This window comes from Bolinopsis microptera, chromosome 1, assembly GCF_026151205.1.
Source record: "Bolinopsis microptera isolate Bmic1 chromosome 1, MBARI_Bmic_1.0, whole genome shotgun sequence".
NCBI lineage: Eukaryota > Metazoa > Ctenophora > Tentaculata > Lobata > Bolinopsidae > Bolinopsis > Bolinopsis microptera.
In genome coordinates this window covers 9455866-9473378 of record NC_087072.1, presented here as the reverse complement: position 1 = coordinate 9473378, position 17513 = coordinate 9455866, and the positions used below count along the sequence as shown (strand labels likewise).

General features: G+C 38.6%; 1 protein-coding gene across 17 annotated transcripts; it reads left to right on the top strand.

Annotated features, from left to right (window-relative positions):
* The first annotated feature begins 199 nt into the window (after nucleotides 1–199).
* LOC134811342 (SNF-related serine/threonine-protein kinase-like) lies at nucleotides 200–16691 on the top strand. Of its 17 annotated transcripts, none has more exons than XM_063818169.1 (15): nucleotides 200–321; nucleotides 488–609; nucleotides 792–1104; nucleotides 3552–3727; nucleotides 3920–3972; nucleotides 4207–4327; nucleotides 4690–4833; nucleotides 5187–5317; nucleotides 5531–5677; nucleotides 8168–8379; nucleotides 9560–9631; nucleotides 13137–13386; nucleotides 13909–14069; nucleotides 14619–14762; nucleotides 14932–16691. In XM_063818169.1, exons 1-15 carry the CDS (start codon nucleotides 276–278, stop codon nucleotides 15345–15347), a joined length of 2508 nt encoding a protein of 835 aa, XP_063674239.1. In that variant the 5' UTR covers nucleotides 200–275; the 3' UTR covers nucleotides 15348–16691. The 17 variants fall into 17 exon arrangements, with proteins under 17 accessions (XP_063674239.1, XP_063674232.1, XP_063674225.1 ...); XM_063818162.1 differs by having other exon boundaries at nucleotides 13897–14069; XM_063818155.1 differs by lacking the exon at nucleotides 9560–9631 and adding an exon at nucleotides 8759–8884 and having other exon boundaries at nucleotides 14643–14762.
* The last annotated feature ends 822 nt before the right edge of the window (nucleotides 16692–17513 follow it).

Sequence of the window (17513 nt, the reverse complement as noted above, 5' to 3'; positions counted from 1 at the left end):
CTTTAAACTCACTCTTCTTTGCAGTTTACCAATTTCAACGATCAATTTAATTTAAATGATAGTCGAGTTGCAAAGCCCACTCTCTAAAACTGTAGCCACTCCTAATTTCTGTAGGGAACTGTTCAAATGCCAAATTTGGTTTTGTTCGTATTTTTAGAAATAAATTTTAATAGTTCGCGGTCTAACATGCCACCTGTTTAACCGATGAAACCTCAAATAGTGTCATGTGACGAAGAGATGTGCTACTCGCACTCTAACTTAGATGTGGCCCTTGTATGGAGAGCAATATAGCTGGTCTATATGACTTGGATAAAGTTTTAGGTGAGATACATATTATATATTCTGTCAAAAATGTTACATTTTTAGCAAGTATATTTTGGGAAATACTTGAATTAAAAAAAAACATCTTCACCCCTTTTATTTTGTCACACTTCTAAACTTTTTCTGATAATCTCTGTTCTATACAACTAAAACTTTTTGTCTGCAGGTAAAGGGCACTATGGAATAGTGCGACTAGCGCGCCATGTCTTCTCAGGGCAAATGGTCGCTGTCAAGGTGATAGACAAGACCAAGCTAGACCAGCGCGAGACAGACCATCTGCTGAAGGAGGTTTGTTAAAACGTGGATACTGGATAACCAAAGTCTAGACTCGTGTCCTTGCAGCTTTATGATATCATGTTACTGATCTAGCTGTGCAGTACCATAATGGTACCACTATAATATAATATCAGCTTTACTGAAAGTTCCTCGATAATTTAATGATTGTTCAACTAATCTCTCCCCTAACACAGGTACAATGTATGAAGCTAGTGCGGCATCCCAACGTGGTAAGGTTATATCACGTGATCACCACAAAGAACAAACTGTATCTGGTCCTGGAGCTGGGCAGTGGAGGTGACCTCCTGGACTACCTCAATAAAATGCCGGACGGGATCGGCGAGGAACGGACGCGGGAATACTTTGGTCAGATCATACGTGCTATCGCTTACTGCCATCATCTACACATCGTTCACAGAGATCTCAAACCCGAGAATATCATATTCAATGAGGATTACTCCGTACTCAAACTTACGGACTTTGGTTTTAGTAACGAGTTTTCGCCCGGTTAGTCTCAATTTGTGGTAAATTTTAGCTACTTTAAGTATAGTTTCGTAACTATTTCAACACTAACCATTTCATCTCGTAATATTGCATCACAAGATGACTCGCCCTTGCCAGTTTATTAAGTTATCTGCTGATATTACGTAAAAGCAGAGTTCTAGCTGCGTATATGGTATGAAATACTATAACTCCAGAACTTAGTTGCACTATCTGCCTGGGAACACTTTAAGTGTTACGTAAATTGAAGTATTATGGCAACTATGTGCGTCACTATTGGCAACAAAATTTAGCTTCTCCCAGTTTAAGTGGCTCTATTCTTGTATCATATATGGTTTTTAACGTTTTAAGGGGAGATACACCAAAACCGTTTTTGCTCTGAACATCGATTTTATTTTATATTATTTTTAAATAGACAAAAAGAATAAGATCGTACACCTTCAAAAATTTAAAAAAATATTCCCTCATCGAGAAAAAAAATATTTTTCTTTTTCGAAAATTTTTAAAATTTGGAGAAGTCTGTCACTGTAATACCGATAGTTCGGCCATTTAAAAAGTTTTTTGGCTGATTTTTTTACTGAACATTACTTACACTCCGTACTAGAAGCCATTGAAAGGATTACATAATTAAACAATAAATGACCAAGTTACAGACCGAACAAGGTGAAAAAAGAAAAATTGGGATTTTTGCCTATCACCAAAGTTGTACATTTCACCACCCGCCCAGGTCATCAGATATCGCTTCAAAAATTCTTGTGAGTGTAGTTGATGATCATGGCAAGCTTTTTGGAACCGGATTTCTCTCAATTTTGAGTTTTAAGCTATGCAATGTGGCCTCAAACGACTTAGTAAAATTCATCGTAAAAAAGGGCAAAAAAGGCAGATTTAAGGCTTAAAATGCCTATAACTCAAAAAGTATCAGTTTTTTTGAAATAATTTTTACAGGATCGTAATCAGCTTGGTAAGACGAATCTTTTAGTACGACATTTATAATATTCAAAGCCACAAAATTTGTAAAAAAATGTGTACAATTTGTACAAAATTTATACAAGGGGGGACCCTTGTGTTCGAGCTAGAAAATTATTTAAGACAATTTGTCTTCTAAAAGCACCTATTTGGTACTAAAAGATTCGTCTTACCAAGCTGATTACGATCCTGTAAAAATTATTTCAAAAAACTGACACTTTTTGAGTTATAGGCATTTTAAGCCTTAAATCTGCCTTTTTTGCCCTTTTTTACGATGAATTTTACTAAGTCGTTTGAGGCCACATTGCATAGCTTAAAACTCAAAATTGAGAGAAATCCGGTTCCAAAAAGCTTGCCATGATCATCAACTACACTCACAAGAATTTTTGAAGCGATATCTGATGACCTGGGCGGGTGGTGAAATGTACAACTTTGGTGATAGGCAAAAATCCCAATTTTTCTTTTTTCACCTTGTTCGGTCTGTAACTTGGTCATTTATTGTTTAATTATGTAATCCTTTCAATGGCTTCTAGTACGGAGTGTAAGTAATGTTCAGTAAAAAAATCAGCCAAAAAACTTTTTAAATGGCCGAACTATCGGTATTACAGTGACAGACTTCTCCAAATTTTAAAAATTTTCGAAAAAGAAAAATATTTTTTTTCTCGAGGAGGGAATATTTTTTAAAATTTTTGAAGGTGTACAATCTTATTCTTTTTGTCTATTTAAAAATAATATAAAATAAAATCGATGTTCGGAGCAAAAACGGTTTTGGTGTATCTCCCCTTAAATATATACTATATATATTGTAACCTGCAAGGTTAGATGGGCTGGGCAGGGCAGGAATGACTGCACAATTTTTTGAACACATAATTTAAGCCAAATATGGTGCACATTAAAAGAACCCAGATCCCCACATATTCTCGCTAGATCGTATAATCTAATACGTTGCAGGATGAAAATGCCTTCTAATCGGATCGTGACCCCAGTAAAAAATGTCGATCAAGATTTTAGCACGTCTAATGCAATCTATTGGTTAGAGAGTGGAGCTGTGCCCTTGTATAATGTTAATTATTGGCACCTTTAAGTTTAACAGCTGGTACTGCAGCAGGCTCAAATCTTCCAATTTTATGATAATCTTTACATTTAAATAATAGTCATTGTCAAGTTTGAACATGACCTGGTTGCTAAAATGGTTTAAAAATTAGCTGTGTGCGTTCATGCTATCACTTTGTATATTATTGTATAACCAACTCTTGAGTCTTGACTTGGTGGCAAAGAGGCTTAACCGTTGAGTGGAATGTTGTGCTGCATCAAAAATGGTCCTGTTTTAATTTTGTAACGTGCACACAATGTATGTTAGGATTGATACCACTGGTATTGAATTGTGGTGAATAACACCACTTACTTACACACTTATCTATAATTAGACGTATGTACATTTTAATACTTTTCCACCGAACATTCTAGATTATTCTCGGTTCTCTCAGGTGAGAAGCTGATGACGTACTGTGGATCTTGGAAATACTCCGCCCCGGAGATCCTGCTCCAGGAAGAGTATGATCCGCCAGCTGTAGATGTGTGGTCCCTGGGTGTCATGCTTTTCCAGATGGTGGCTGGCAGACTGCCCTTCTCAGAGGTTAACCAGAGTGAGACTCTCACCAAGGTACCACAATTTGCATTATAATTACGCGATCAACTGAATTTTTGATATCTTCGGTTTATAATGGAAGATATTCGTTCCTTATTCCCAAACTTCGGACTTTTGTTCAATGATAGGCGTTGTTTTTTGTTCTTCATAATTCATTGGATCTCTATTCTAATTTCATTGGACCTCTATTCTAATTTCACCCCGCAGATAATGGACGGGAGCTACGAAATGCCTGACGAGATTTCAGATGACCTCAAAGAGTAAGTTATGCAGCAAATTGAGCAGCAATGGCTCCCCAAATGAATGTTGATTTATCAAATACTTGCTAGATTTCCCAAGTACAGTCTCCACGACATATTATAAACCTATAATTAGGCGGTCCTTACAACTCGATATGATATAATTATATACCTGATCCCTACCTGACATTTAAAACCTATACAAGTCCCAAATATCGATCATGTGTTAAACAAAAGTGACGTCACACCCTCCAGTTTGTTATCCCGGATGATAGTGGTTGACCCAAAGGACCGGATCACGGTGGACGAGGTGCTGGCTCACCCCTGGTGCTCCAAAGTTAAAATAGGTGGACCTATCAACGGGCTCGTTCATGAGGTGATTACTAATTTTAGATCTAAATCATTTCAACACTGCACCACACCACTGAATGTCGTCAGTTTATTACCAAGAAGATATAAATATTCGTCTCCATTAGTTTACGTGGCTGACACTGTAAATGTATTTGGTAAATTCATTCCTAATTAATAGTCGAAAGAAGTAAGGTATGACTCTATCCTTGCCAAGATCTTCAAACCAAATGTATCGATATCGATGTACAGTGTCTAGTCACTTCGTTGGATGGGCGTGGGGTGTCTTACTGACCAATTATCAAATTTATAACATTTTTATTGCATTTAGAAACCGTAAATATTCACCCTGCTTTAAAGCCTCATAAGTCGTAACTCTTAATAATTCAGGTCGGTATAACTCCAGAAGAACACGAAAAAGTGGCTAAAATTCTATCTGATAACAAGATAGCAACTCGAGAGCTTCTGAAGAAATCGATAGATGCCAATAGTTACGATTATATCTCGGCTACATACCTACTTCTAGCGGAACAGGTTCGTATTGTGTACAGGGCTTCCTACACCCTGGCCCTGATTGTGTATGTGACCAATGTTTTTGTGAACGTCATGTGCTAAATACTTAAATATAATAATGAAACGGTTAAATCCGTCGCAATGTTCTAATTTTTCTGTTAAATTTCCGGCCCGAATTAACAGCTTTGTTTGGACACCCGCCCATTGAATGTTATAACAAGTCTTCCAGTCATGCTTACAAATATTCCCAGTCCTTAATTTCAAGACTAACATGAATATTCGAGAAGGCTAGAGGAGAAAGATTTTTGATCAATTTACAATTGAACCTTATCTTATATAAAATATATATCCCTGTTCTAACACCCTAACCCCAGTTGAAACAGAAGAGGATAAAAGAGGTGGTACATCAGATGGTGCCGGCTGTAGAGAGCATCAGTATAACTGACAAACGGCGTGGCAGTATGCCAGAAGCTAACGTTGATTTGCTCAACGACATCCGAACAAGGTTGGTACTTCCCGCCGTAATCAGAGATGCTCGAACTAGCAACGCAACAGTGAACAGATTATTTAGATGCCTACTTTTTTATCTTTCATTGACTTAATGGGTTAATAGTTACATGAAACCTGCTTGACTGCGAGCATGTTTACTATCTATTGCGACTAAATAATGGAAGTTTTAAAGTATTCTTTCGTAAATATGAAACTGAACCATTAAAAGGAGGAGAGACACCGTGGGGGGACCTTTGAACAGTCCCCGTAATAAAAGGGAAAACACACCCATCCCTGCAATGCAGTCACCTTCATTGCTATCGTGTAGCAATGCTTGTATCAGTTTCTTTTTAGAGTTGTGCGAAACGGGCAAAGGGTAACGTACAATAGAGTGGTTTGGTCTTTAGCTTTTCAACACTGATATGATCATTTCTCCCGCTTTAACTTTTCAACATTGATCATTTCTCCAGCTAATCAATTTGTTTTTTCTTCTTTGGCGGGTCCTCTTTTATCACTCAATACTCATCAACATTCAACATTGCCCCGCTGGGTTATCTATACTATACGGTACTCATAAACCGTAAATACTGTACTCATAAGCAAGGGTCGACCGAGTCCTCGGCCTCGGCCTCGGTTTTACCGAGGAATGGCGATTTTTCCTCGGCCTCGGCCTCGGCCTCGGTCAGGAGGACAATTCCTCGGTTCGCCTCGGCCTCGGTCAAAAATAGATTCGAAATTCCTCGGCCTCGGCGAAATTTGACGATTTTACCGAGGATTTGACCGAGGATTTTTGTAAGGTTTGTGAGGTTAATGTAAACGAATTTGTAAAATTGAAAATAAAACGACCAATTGACCAGGACACAAAACTAAAAATATCATAGTCTAAGATTCATCGTCTGATGAAATGACAATATCTGAGCACTCTGAATCAGAATAATCTTCTGTGCACAGCTCAGAAGAAGGGGGACAGTCCTCTTTATTTGGGGCTTCAAATTCATTTGGACAGGGGCCGAAGTTGTCCCCAAATGTTCCGATGTTCTTTTTGAGAAACAAGCACCCCTCAAAGTTTGTTGGCTTAAGGCTGAGGCGATTTAACTTCAGGATGTGCCCTGCTGTAGAAAACAATCTCTCTGGTGCTGCTGAGCTCGCCGGCGCAGATAGATATTTCCTTGAACGCTCAGCAAGGTTCGGATAGGGGTGGGCGACAATTGACCCCCCGACAATTGACCCCCCGAAAATTGACCCCCGACAATTTACCCCCCGACAATTGACCCACGGCTGACCTTGACCCTGACCCAGGACCCAGGACCCAGGACCCAGGACCCAGGACCCTGACCCTGACCCTGACCCTGACCCTGACCCTGACCCTGACCCTGACCCTGACCCTGACCCTGACCCTGACCCTAACCCTGACCCTGACCCTAACCCTAACCCTAACCCTGACCCAGGACCCGATCAATTGACCCCAGTGTAATTACATGGGGGTCAATTGTCGGGGGGTCAATTGTCGTACTAAACCCTAGATTTCGCGACAATTGACCCCAGTGTAATTACATAGGGGTCAATTGTCGGGGGGTCAATTGTCGGGGGGTCAATTGTCGGGGGTCAATTGTCGGGGGGTCAATTGTCGCGGTACCTCGGATAGCTCTGCTTATTAGCATGCCCACTCCTGACTCTTGGCGAACTTGCCCCTTCATAATGATTGTAACGTGTGTACACAGTATAGTACACAGTACAATCTGATTAGGTACAGTGCGCTTTTCCTAATAAACAATGCCCTTTTTCCCAACAATTTTTCTGCCAAAATTCCTCGGCCTCGGCCTCGGCCTCGGTCAAAATTTGCACTCCTCGGCCTCGGCCTCGGCCTCGGTCAAAAAAAGAAACCTCGGTTGTCCTCGGCCTCGGTCTTAACTAACTGTATTTTCCTCGGCCTCGGCCTCGGTCGAAAATCCTGCCCTCGGTCGACCCCTGCTCATAAGCATTGTAAATTGATCGCTTATTGCTTTACACTTTGTTTTCCGATACTTAGCTTCATTTGAGATATTTCCCAGAGTTTACTCTACTTGTAGCTTTGTGCCAAATCCATTATCCAGGCGTTTAATGCATCCGTTTCCATGATATAACTGCTATATTTTAAAAAATTTCTGCTGAATATGCTATGTAATGAATAATTGGAATATGTTTTGTTAATGAAGATTGATCCCCCCACAATAATCCGTTATTTGTCGCTACCTTTATCAGTTTGTCCTCGAAAAAGCACCAGTTACTGCGGCCTACCAGTTACTGCGGCAGTCCCTCAAAACAGCGCCGCAACCAAGTCCACCCGTACGGCGGTCAGGCCTACAACCTCGGCGGTCAAGCCGATAAACTGAGCGGTCAGGCTGTTTACCACGACAACAAACCAAATAGCCACGACGGTCACGCCGATGACCGCTGCAAATCTGGCAGCAGCGGCGGTGGTGGTGGGAGTTTTATTCGTAATGGTATTGCAAATGCCTGGGTAAAGTTTAGGTAATCATATGTTCTGATGGGTGGTCTGAGAAGGACTGATAGAATTTAGTGAGGCACTTTATGGTGACTAGTCACGTGTCATATTCTCACCTTCACGTCCTGTATACTCACCTTTTCCTCGTCTGGAAGTTGCTCCGGAAGTACTGAGGGAGAGTATTCTGAAATCTCGTAGAGAGGTCGTGATGTGTGCCCATTGATCCTTGACTGGTCTTACTCTGATTTCTGTCTCTTTTTTTTTGGGTGAAACTAATCTCTGGAAGTATCATGAAATGATTGTTCTTGAAGCACTTTTTGTAAAACTGTAAATTATTGCTACTCTCCGATTATCGGACATTTTCTTACAAAATACCCTCAGGCGCTGGCGAGGTAGGGATATACCCGAGAGTACCCGAGGGGAAACCACCGCCGACACAACCGCCGACACAACCACCTCGACAGCTTCTCCTAAAACAGTAACCGCAGTGGCTCCCACCCCCGAAGTGGCAGCTGCCCCCGCGACCACCTCCTCAAGTTCTAGGAGAAAACAAAACAAACACCACTACAGACTGGGGAGTCTCCGAACCAGTGGTAAGTCAGGCAGGAGCAATGGAAAGAGAGAAAAAGCTTCTTCTGTTGCCTGACTATTTCAGTTTGGGATCTGCTATTTTGATCATGAATATGATATATTGTGTTAATTTGGGTTCGGTGTTCATGATATGATGAATTTGCTGCTAAGCGATCATGGGTTTATGATACGTTGTTTTGAGCTTTCGCTTCAAGGCTGAAAATCTAACGCATGCTGCGCGACTTCGCTGAAAATGTTGATAAAAAATGTATCATATTTTATGAAAAAAAAGATTGATGATTTTACTGCAAACCCAAAGTGCGAGCTCCAAAATATAAGATAGTTGAGCTCACCCAAATGCGACCAAATACGGCGCCAGTAACCATAACGTGTCTTGTGCAGTGTTGATGAGACGTAAAAGGAATACAGGGCCCCATCTGATGCAGGGGCTGATGGAGAGGAGTTTTAAACACGTGGCTAGTATTGCTCTCCCTGTCAGGGACAAGGATTATAAGTTACTGATCAGAGGTAGCGTAGAACACTGTGTTAGCAGCTCTTTCTTAGTCGCCCAGGGTCCGGTCCCACCAAACTCGAGCTAGCACTCTCTAGCTAGCTCTCTTGCTAGCTCTCTGTACATAATTCACAATAAAGCTGTGAGCTGAAGTAGTTTATATTAACTATCAAGACCAATTAAACTATCAAGGTCTATTGTGGCACAACATCGATCTTCATTGCCCAAAATTCTTCGGAAAATCCATCAGTAATGTGCTCGCCTATCCTTGCCTATTTTGTATAATGTGTCATGGATCTAATTTCCATTAGCCAGAGCAGGTGGAACCAAGACCATGATCTACGGTTATTTCATAAGCATGTGCAGCCTAAAGCTCGTAGTACTCAGATTTGTATGTGAGCACAAGTGATTTGGGTTCTCAATGTGGGTATTGAAATTTGTGGGAGTTTCTAAAATTGTGTATACAAATTACAAATTACGGTATATAAATACAGACCTGTATTTATATACCGTAATTTGTTACCTGTAACGTAGCCAGGTTACAATACCTTGACTCTTATCACCTCTTATCACCTCTCGATAAAGATAAAAACCTTTTCCCGCCCTTGTTCAGCTACAATTTAAAGCATTTAACCTTTTAACCTTTAAATGTCAATGAGATTTAGTTGATGTTTAAATATAATCCTTATCAGCGTCTTCGAAGTCGGTTGATGGAGTTCAACCTAAAGTGAAAGATCTCGTTAAATTTTGGGATGTAATGAACAGTAAGCTAAGAATCCCCACAGTGATTACAAAAATACCGATTCATTACAAGCCAATAATAATTAGTCAAATCAACTTGACGAAGCAACTTTTCGCTGCCCATTTGTTCTTTCTGAAAGTTAACCTCTACAACAAATCATAATATTATCTTCTATTGATTCAGCCATCTCCTTACTTGGTCACTGTATCATAATATCATATTATCTGATAATATTAATATCATGTTTCATTATGAATTGGCCCTTACGTTTGCAAATTGCATGTTCAGTAATTATTTGATCAAAAGAACAACTATAGCCTAGAACGTTCGCCGTATACATTACAAAGTTACAATGCATTTGCACACTGGAGAGAATGAAAAGCCAAGTACACTAAACAGCCTATAACTCTATAATGCATTATATGATATTCATTACAGTTGTATCTTTGATATAATATGAATAATGTAAGTTATAACAAATGTATCAGCTCGGCTGCCCGTTCTAGTAATATGAGTTCTAGTGAGCGTCGTGGGGGAGTTGTCACGTGATGACACGTGATGTTCTGGTGATAGCTGTACTTCTCAGAAACGGGCGGTGTTTTATACCTTTACTAGCTGATGTACCACCTGATCTACAACCTTCAATCGTGTGCCCAGTCTAGTCAGAATAATGTTCATAACACCAGACCTGTTATAGATTGAATTGAGTTTATATCATGCTAATCACTCTTTCCTCTAGAACTTTCCGTAAAATGCTTGAATATTTAGTAGTTCAACTATCAGCTCCTACGCAGTACGCGAGGAAAATAAAGGGTTACTCTTATATTTTTACTGTTCACTTCGCCCTCACGCGTGCTCTATCGAGCACATTTCGGAAGATTTCAGTATAAAAAACGTGTTCACTATTTCAGGAGTTTGATAATTTTTGCATAGTCAGTAGAGTTGTCAGTACAGTGCAGTAGTCAGCACAGTATAAGTAGTCAGTACAGTGGTCAGTATAGTAGTCAGTCGATTAGTCACAGAGGAGTTATACATATATGTATATTATTTGTGCTTTTTAAGGGCCGTGATATCAATTGTTATAATATAGTAATCAGACTGATAAATTAGGATAGATATTGAGTTCTCCTGGTACTGTTGAGTATGTTTTTAAGACTAAACGCCTCTTCTACGTCATCAAGCATATCCATTTAAAACGCAAAAACTGCTTCTGACTACTTCAAACATCATTTGACTGGTTAGATTAATGTCATCATAATGTTTATGATAACAATATAACGTAATAATTGTCATGACGTAATCTGCAAATAAGGAGTTATCATATTAAAAGAAGGGATAACCTCTCCTAAAGATCAATCATGGTCAATGATCACGTTACTTAAGTTTTCACCTCAACATGTTGCTGGTAAAGATGTTGCGGTTAAATTGACGAGCGTCGCATGACCTACAAATTAATTAAAATATTCATGAGGTAAGTTGTTGAATAATTTCTTATTTCTCCGTGGTTGAAAACATGCAATTACACTTATTAATGTGTATTGTAGATCTGATAAATCTTCACTGTTCAGCCTACCGAAGAACCAGAAAATATTCAACTATAAAATTATAGAAATGTAACCACGCACTAATATACCGTTACATAGCGTAATCTTGAAGTTGAACGTTGGCTGTTGCAGTAAATATGTGTACTTGACGTACATTCCTTGTCACTTATCATGGTCTAAGAAACACTATCTCCATATTGAATTTTAGACATTAATTGAAGCATTCAGAATGAAAATATTCTGCGACTAAACTCAATTTTATATGGATCCATGCATCGAGACACGATGAAAGTGTACAATAGTTTCCAACATTCCACTACGCAAGCCCATTTTTATAATTATAAAATAAATAATCATAATTCATATGGAAGGAAGTTAGTTATTATCTTTTCTGACAAAAGTATAGCACATTCCGCAGATGATTAAACGATGTTTTCCTGACTCCTAACTGTTGATAATAATAATAGTATTCTGATTGCTGGTTCTATCTATATTCCTTGCGAATCGAGAAATAAAATGATCACCGATCAATTATCATCAATATTCAATATTCATTATTCATCTCATTTAAAAGTTTTTCAAGAAAATGCAAGTATTGTACGGGATATAGCAATTGAACTCCACAACTGCTCATATCATTAAAAAAAGGCAATTCTCATACATCTGTAAAGGCTTTCAAGAACCCATGCATTGACTTAATGGTAAAAACTTTACTATAACGCTCGCGCTACCACTTCTGATATAAAATAAACTGTTTATCAGTTTGTTTTATATCTAACACACGTAGTACTGATATAAGTAATGAGGATGAGATGAGCTTTATATGGTGTTCAGGGAATACTAAATACTGTTTAACAAGATATATCTTCACCGTCTTACGTGTACTACACAATATATCTTTTACTGCAATGAAGTTGTTAAACCTAGTTCAACTCTGTTTTGCGCTTCACTTCTGTAACCGTACGCGTAGAAGCTTCTGCCTTATACATGAACTTCTGTATCGTTGAAGTTAATTCTAGATTTAGAAATTATTAGTCTATTTTTAACGTTAAATCAACTGTGCCCCAGCTGTGCATCGACAGATTAACAAATTACCAAAACTAATAGATTGGGTTTTATAATAATACACTCACAATGAAATGTATCGCAGCTTCTCGAACATCAAACCTTTAACATTTGCCCTCAAATGTTAAGCCTCGAAATATACCCTCGAGGGACCTCGAACATTAAACCTTCTCGACGGTGACCTTTCAGAAGATTTAGCAGAAACCGAAGTCATGGGACGACAAAGGTCACACTCAGTTTGCGCATCTCATTTTCATGTCTTGTTTGAATATAACGTTAAGATATTCTGAAGAATCGAAGGCATGTATATTGAATTAATGTAGTATGTACTAGGTACTATGTACTATGTAGAATGCACTATGAACTATGTACTATGTAGTGTGCACCCTATATTTACCTCGCACAGCTGTAGAGTGTAGAGTATAAGCCCCTGAGCTGTAATATCCAGCACGTTACAAAGTTGCAGCTAAATTATAGTAGCTGACAACGGTCCGAGTTAGGGGTTTTATAGAGTTAATATCTCTTATTGTGTCTCGTCTAAATGGTGGAGAACTTAGTAGGTACTCTCGCTAGTTACATTGTTAACATTGCTAAATAGCCCCCTTATATATAATAGCTCAGCAAGACCTTTTTAAATTGAAACTCAATGGTGTATTTGAAGCATTAATTTTGCAAGCTTTATAAAGCGATCTTTAAAATTGAACTTTTACCTTCTCTTGATTATTATTTATCTCTTCGGCTTTAATAACCCTTTAATTTTGTACTTCAAGGGTTGAGCCATGATTTTTTATATATATAAATTATAATCAAAATCTTACCGGCTGCAGCAACAGCATAGATGAGAGATCTCGATATTCACAATAACTGTACCAATCCAAAGTTCCAAGAACCGTTCAAGTAACCGCTAATAACCACCAGGGAGCAGCTGCAGCGGCTCAGAGGAGGAACCCTCCAAATCTCCAACTCTCGGCGGCGACAAATTCCTGCGTGACGAGGACACCTTCTTTACGGGAAAGATGAAAGCGTCACCGAAGCGAACATCACGTCGAACTATTGCTTCGTTAAACATCCACGCAATAGGGTCGTCTTCAGATGACAGTGAGGACGAGGACACCAACTCTAATGGTGGCATATTCGACTCAGTGCCGCGCTCTAAGACTCTTACCAGGTAAGAACACTCTCCGGCTCTATTTTACCTGCTACATTTAGAAGTTGCCTACTTTTATATGGCTACTTTCAGTCTGTACACCATTCTCATTTTCTCAATTATCATATCCTAATTGGGTAACCCGAATAATTTCTGAGCTATATAAACATATTCCAAGCTGATGGCATGAAATACATAATTAGTGGGCCTGTACATATATTTACGAGCCCATGTACAGTGTACGCAACATAAAATCCTAACATTCCAATAAAAGTAAAAGACATGCTACATAACTATCTAGTATCGACTGTAGGTTGTTCTAAAAGACATGCTACATAACTATCTAGTATCGACTGTAGGTTGTTCTAAAAGACATGCTACATAACTATCTAGTATCGACTGTAGGTTGTTCTAAAAGACATGCTACATAACTATCTAGTATCGACTGTAGGTTGTTCTAAAAGACATGCTACATAACTATCTAATATCGACTGTAGGTTGTTCTAAAAGACATGCTACATAACTATCTAGTATCGACTGTAGGTTGTTCCGACGACCGACCCCTCCCTCTGGAGGACTTGTGAACATAGAAGAGGAGGAGGGTCCAGCAGACGAGGTTTATCTAGCTGCTAGCAAGTCTCAACCCAGTACTCTTAAGAAGAAGAGACATTCCCCCCTCACTGTATCTACTTCGCTGGAATCAGGTGAGTTAGTATTATCAGGGCCCCCTTGGTTTATACTTGTCAGGTTTGTTAGCATAGTTAATGGTGCAGGGCCCATGTTTTTCTTGCTTATTTAGTAATAAACCTCTATTGGTGTAAGAGGGTTTGTTCTAGAAGGACCATGGTGGTCCTTGAGAGGTGTGGTGGTTGGTACGTGACTACTCAGTACTCATTTTGGAGGTGATAATTTGTCAGAGATACTCAAAATATGTACATTTTGTGTACAAATGTTGTCATTGTAATTGAATGTGTGCATGATATGTGATGCTAGCACGTGCTAACGCTGCTGTGGCTTATATTAATTATTTAATCAAGTTAAAGGAACTGCCTTCACTTTAGAAATTCGTATATATATAACTCGAACAACAACCATGCCAAGATATAATGTATACATGTGGTTTGTGATGTGCCATGTGCAGATATACACTGTACAGTAAAGTGTGCTCACTGAAGCTCACAAAGCATAAATAAAAATGGGGCAAGAATTTAGAAAATTCTAGAATTTGGTCGGTTCTTATCTTTTAAATTTAGGAAATAACTCGCTGACGTTTCCAGAAGAGGCGAGTGACATGGTGTCCCCTCTGGCGACTCCTCTATGTGTTCAAAGGAAGAAGGAGACGGGCAAGGATGGTTCTAACCACTCATCTTTCTCATCCTCTGTTGAACTTAGTTCGGGTAAGAAGAAGAAGAGATAATCTTCTACATGCTAAAAACAGATTTGTGCTTCTTTTTAGAAAGTTCAATTTCATTGTAGAAGACTATGTTTTCAAGTAAAAATGCAAGTCTATTTATGAAAGCTATTTATAGATTTTGCAAACACTCTACCATAACATGCAACTTTCAGACGATTCTGAATTGGATTTAGCAAAACGGAAGAAACTTTCTGGGCTATCAAAACGAGATCGAAGCGCAGCTAAGAAAAGCCCAAGCAGCAACATGCTGGCTCTAGTCCAAGAGAAACTCCGTCACCTGGAAGCGAACTATAACCTGACGGAGAGGGAACCAGAACTCACATCTCCAACATCTCCAAGCAGCGTGCTGCCAAACATAGCCGAGTACACAAACGAACACACTGTCAAATACATCAGACATCCTGTTTACTGGAGTATTGAGGACATTGAGCGACACACAGATAACATAGAGTCCAATGGGAACGCGCGGTGTGATAACGCACCTGAGTTCCAGAGACTCACCTCGGACGATGGTCTACCTATTGAGATGTTTGGAAGTGTTAAGAGCACTATCTGCAGTGTCATGTGATGTGTGTCCTGGTCACGTGGTATGCTTATAATACCGTAGTTTCTGGATATTTATTGTACATTGCTACAGGGTTTATATTGATTCTCTGTATATCACGTAAAATGTAGATGTCTTGGGGCCCTTAACAAAGTTTTTTTATGAACTCACTGTATTCACATGGCTCTGTGGCTTGCCATTGTTTTATTTTATCATTCTCCGAATAAATAATAAAAGTTAAATAAGCATTTACAAGCTATGTTTATTCAACATTGATGTGTTATTTATCGTTGACAATTTTAGCAATGGTATAATTTTCAGGATTTCTGTCTCTGAACTTATCCGAGTTGAAAGAGTTATCGCTATATTGAATTAGTGGAGCACTAGTTAAATTGTTTAAATGGTCCGGAACGACACACCCATATCAGTGTTAATTATTTTTATTGTTTTTTTGTTTTCGTTTAGCAAATATTATTTTAGATGCAAGCTCTCCATTGCATACTATAAATTGCACTTGTACATTATTATACGATGTATACAAATTTTGCTTGCTTTATAAATGAGAACGGTGTGCCAATTTATTTGCCTGTTTCCCATCTGGGGGAGTTGTTTCGTCGACCCTAACCATGTTATTATCAAAATTTCGGGCAACAATTTTAGCTATGAATTTCCGCCATTTTGCAATTCATGGCGACAAATTTAGAGATGGTTCGGTAACTAGTCAGCTAATTTTGCCACTTATAAAAAAATTGGTGAGATTAATTTCCGACTTTTTCTGCCGCTTTATTCCAAAAATACCCAAAAGTCGATTCCGGAAATGGCGATGACACTCTCCCATCTGTCAAATATGCGGCATAGCTACACATATTACACATATTTCTGTACGCTGTACACTTAAGAGTACACCAAATGTGTTTGTATTATATATTGGGTTCCTTTTTAAGCTTTCAAATCATAAAAAGAAATGATATACAAGGTGCATTCTCTTTTATATATACATTTCGCTATAGTTAACTGCACCATTTTCCAAATTGATTAATTTTGATAAATCTATAGGCTTTGATTTGCTCAATTTTATCAATTTAGGCGAAGATAAGCGAATATAAAAGATATGAAGCTCGTGGGTGCCAATTTTTATCCTCTTTCCAATCTTAAAAGATTTCCGAATTTCAATCAATCAAAAAATGGAATTGATTTGTATCTACCTTACATTTAGACAATGAAATGATATGTATAAAGTGGTGAATAACACTTTTAATATTATTTGTTATATTAATTAATGTAGAAAATGAATGTTCCATTATCGAAACAGTTAGAGATAAGACGCTATGTTTGTTTGGATTAACTTTAATACTCGGAATGGATTAATGTGTAGTTTTCATACGATGTTCACTGCAATCTAGGAATCTTTCTTTGGCAGTATTGATCAAAGAAACATGAATGTATTCCATATTAGGAAAGTGTATGAGGATTCATAGATCTGTCATATTGTTGTTTGACCTTTTTTTCTCTCTACATCGGAGATATACAAGATAAATTGTAGGCAACGTTAGCATGCACTGGCTTCCTTTTTGCAATTACATGCAAAGTTCTGTCAATCGTTGTCAAAACTTACCACATAATAAAGCCAAGTTAAAGAAAGCGTACCATTAATTAGATTACCCGAGAAAATAGCCTTGTAAAATATATTCTATTTTTACAGTGCTTTCGTGAAGATCAGAGCGCATGTTTTTTGTGGCTATTTTTTGCGATATTGCACTCACCTGTCATGAATAGTGATTCATTTACATCAACTGGAAAATCTTCAAATTATTTGCTGGATGTGCCGAGGGCTATTATTTTACCCAGCAGCGAAAAATTTGAAGCGTTTGCAAGATATGGAGATATGGAAGATACGTAACGCGCGAACCGAGATATGTCGTTGCAACTTTTTCGCGCTAGCAATGTCTCGTTCACGTATGTCTACGTTACCTTGCTAGATGGATGGCTTTAATCTTTTGGATCGTAAGTATTGGACATATCGTCAGGCTTCTACTGAGTAAACATGTAATGTTGAGTGTATTATGTAATACAGCCAAATAAGTCACAATTTTGGACCAATGCAATTTCAACGGGAAGTGGTTGGGATGTGGGTCCCAGGAGTCAGCCAGAGAGATTCCAAAGAGATACACACAGTTACCACTTTCTTAC

Excerpts from the sequence above, each read along its gene's own strand:
- LOC134811342 (XM_063818132.1), top strand. The coding sequence starts at position 276 with ATGGAGAGCAATATAGCTGGTCTATATGACTTGGATAAAGTTTTAG. Across the intron at positions 3,728-3,919 it reads AGAGTGAGACTCTCACCAAG|ATAATGGACGGGAGCTACGA; the intron begins GTACCACAATTT and ends TTCACCCCGCAG. Across the intron at positions 4,328-4,689 it reads TCAACGGGCTCGTTCATGAG|GTCGGTATAACTCCAGAAGA; the intron begins GTGATTACTAAT and ends TTAATAATTCAG.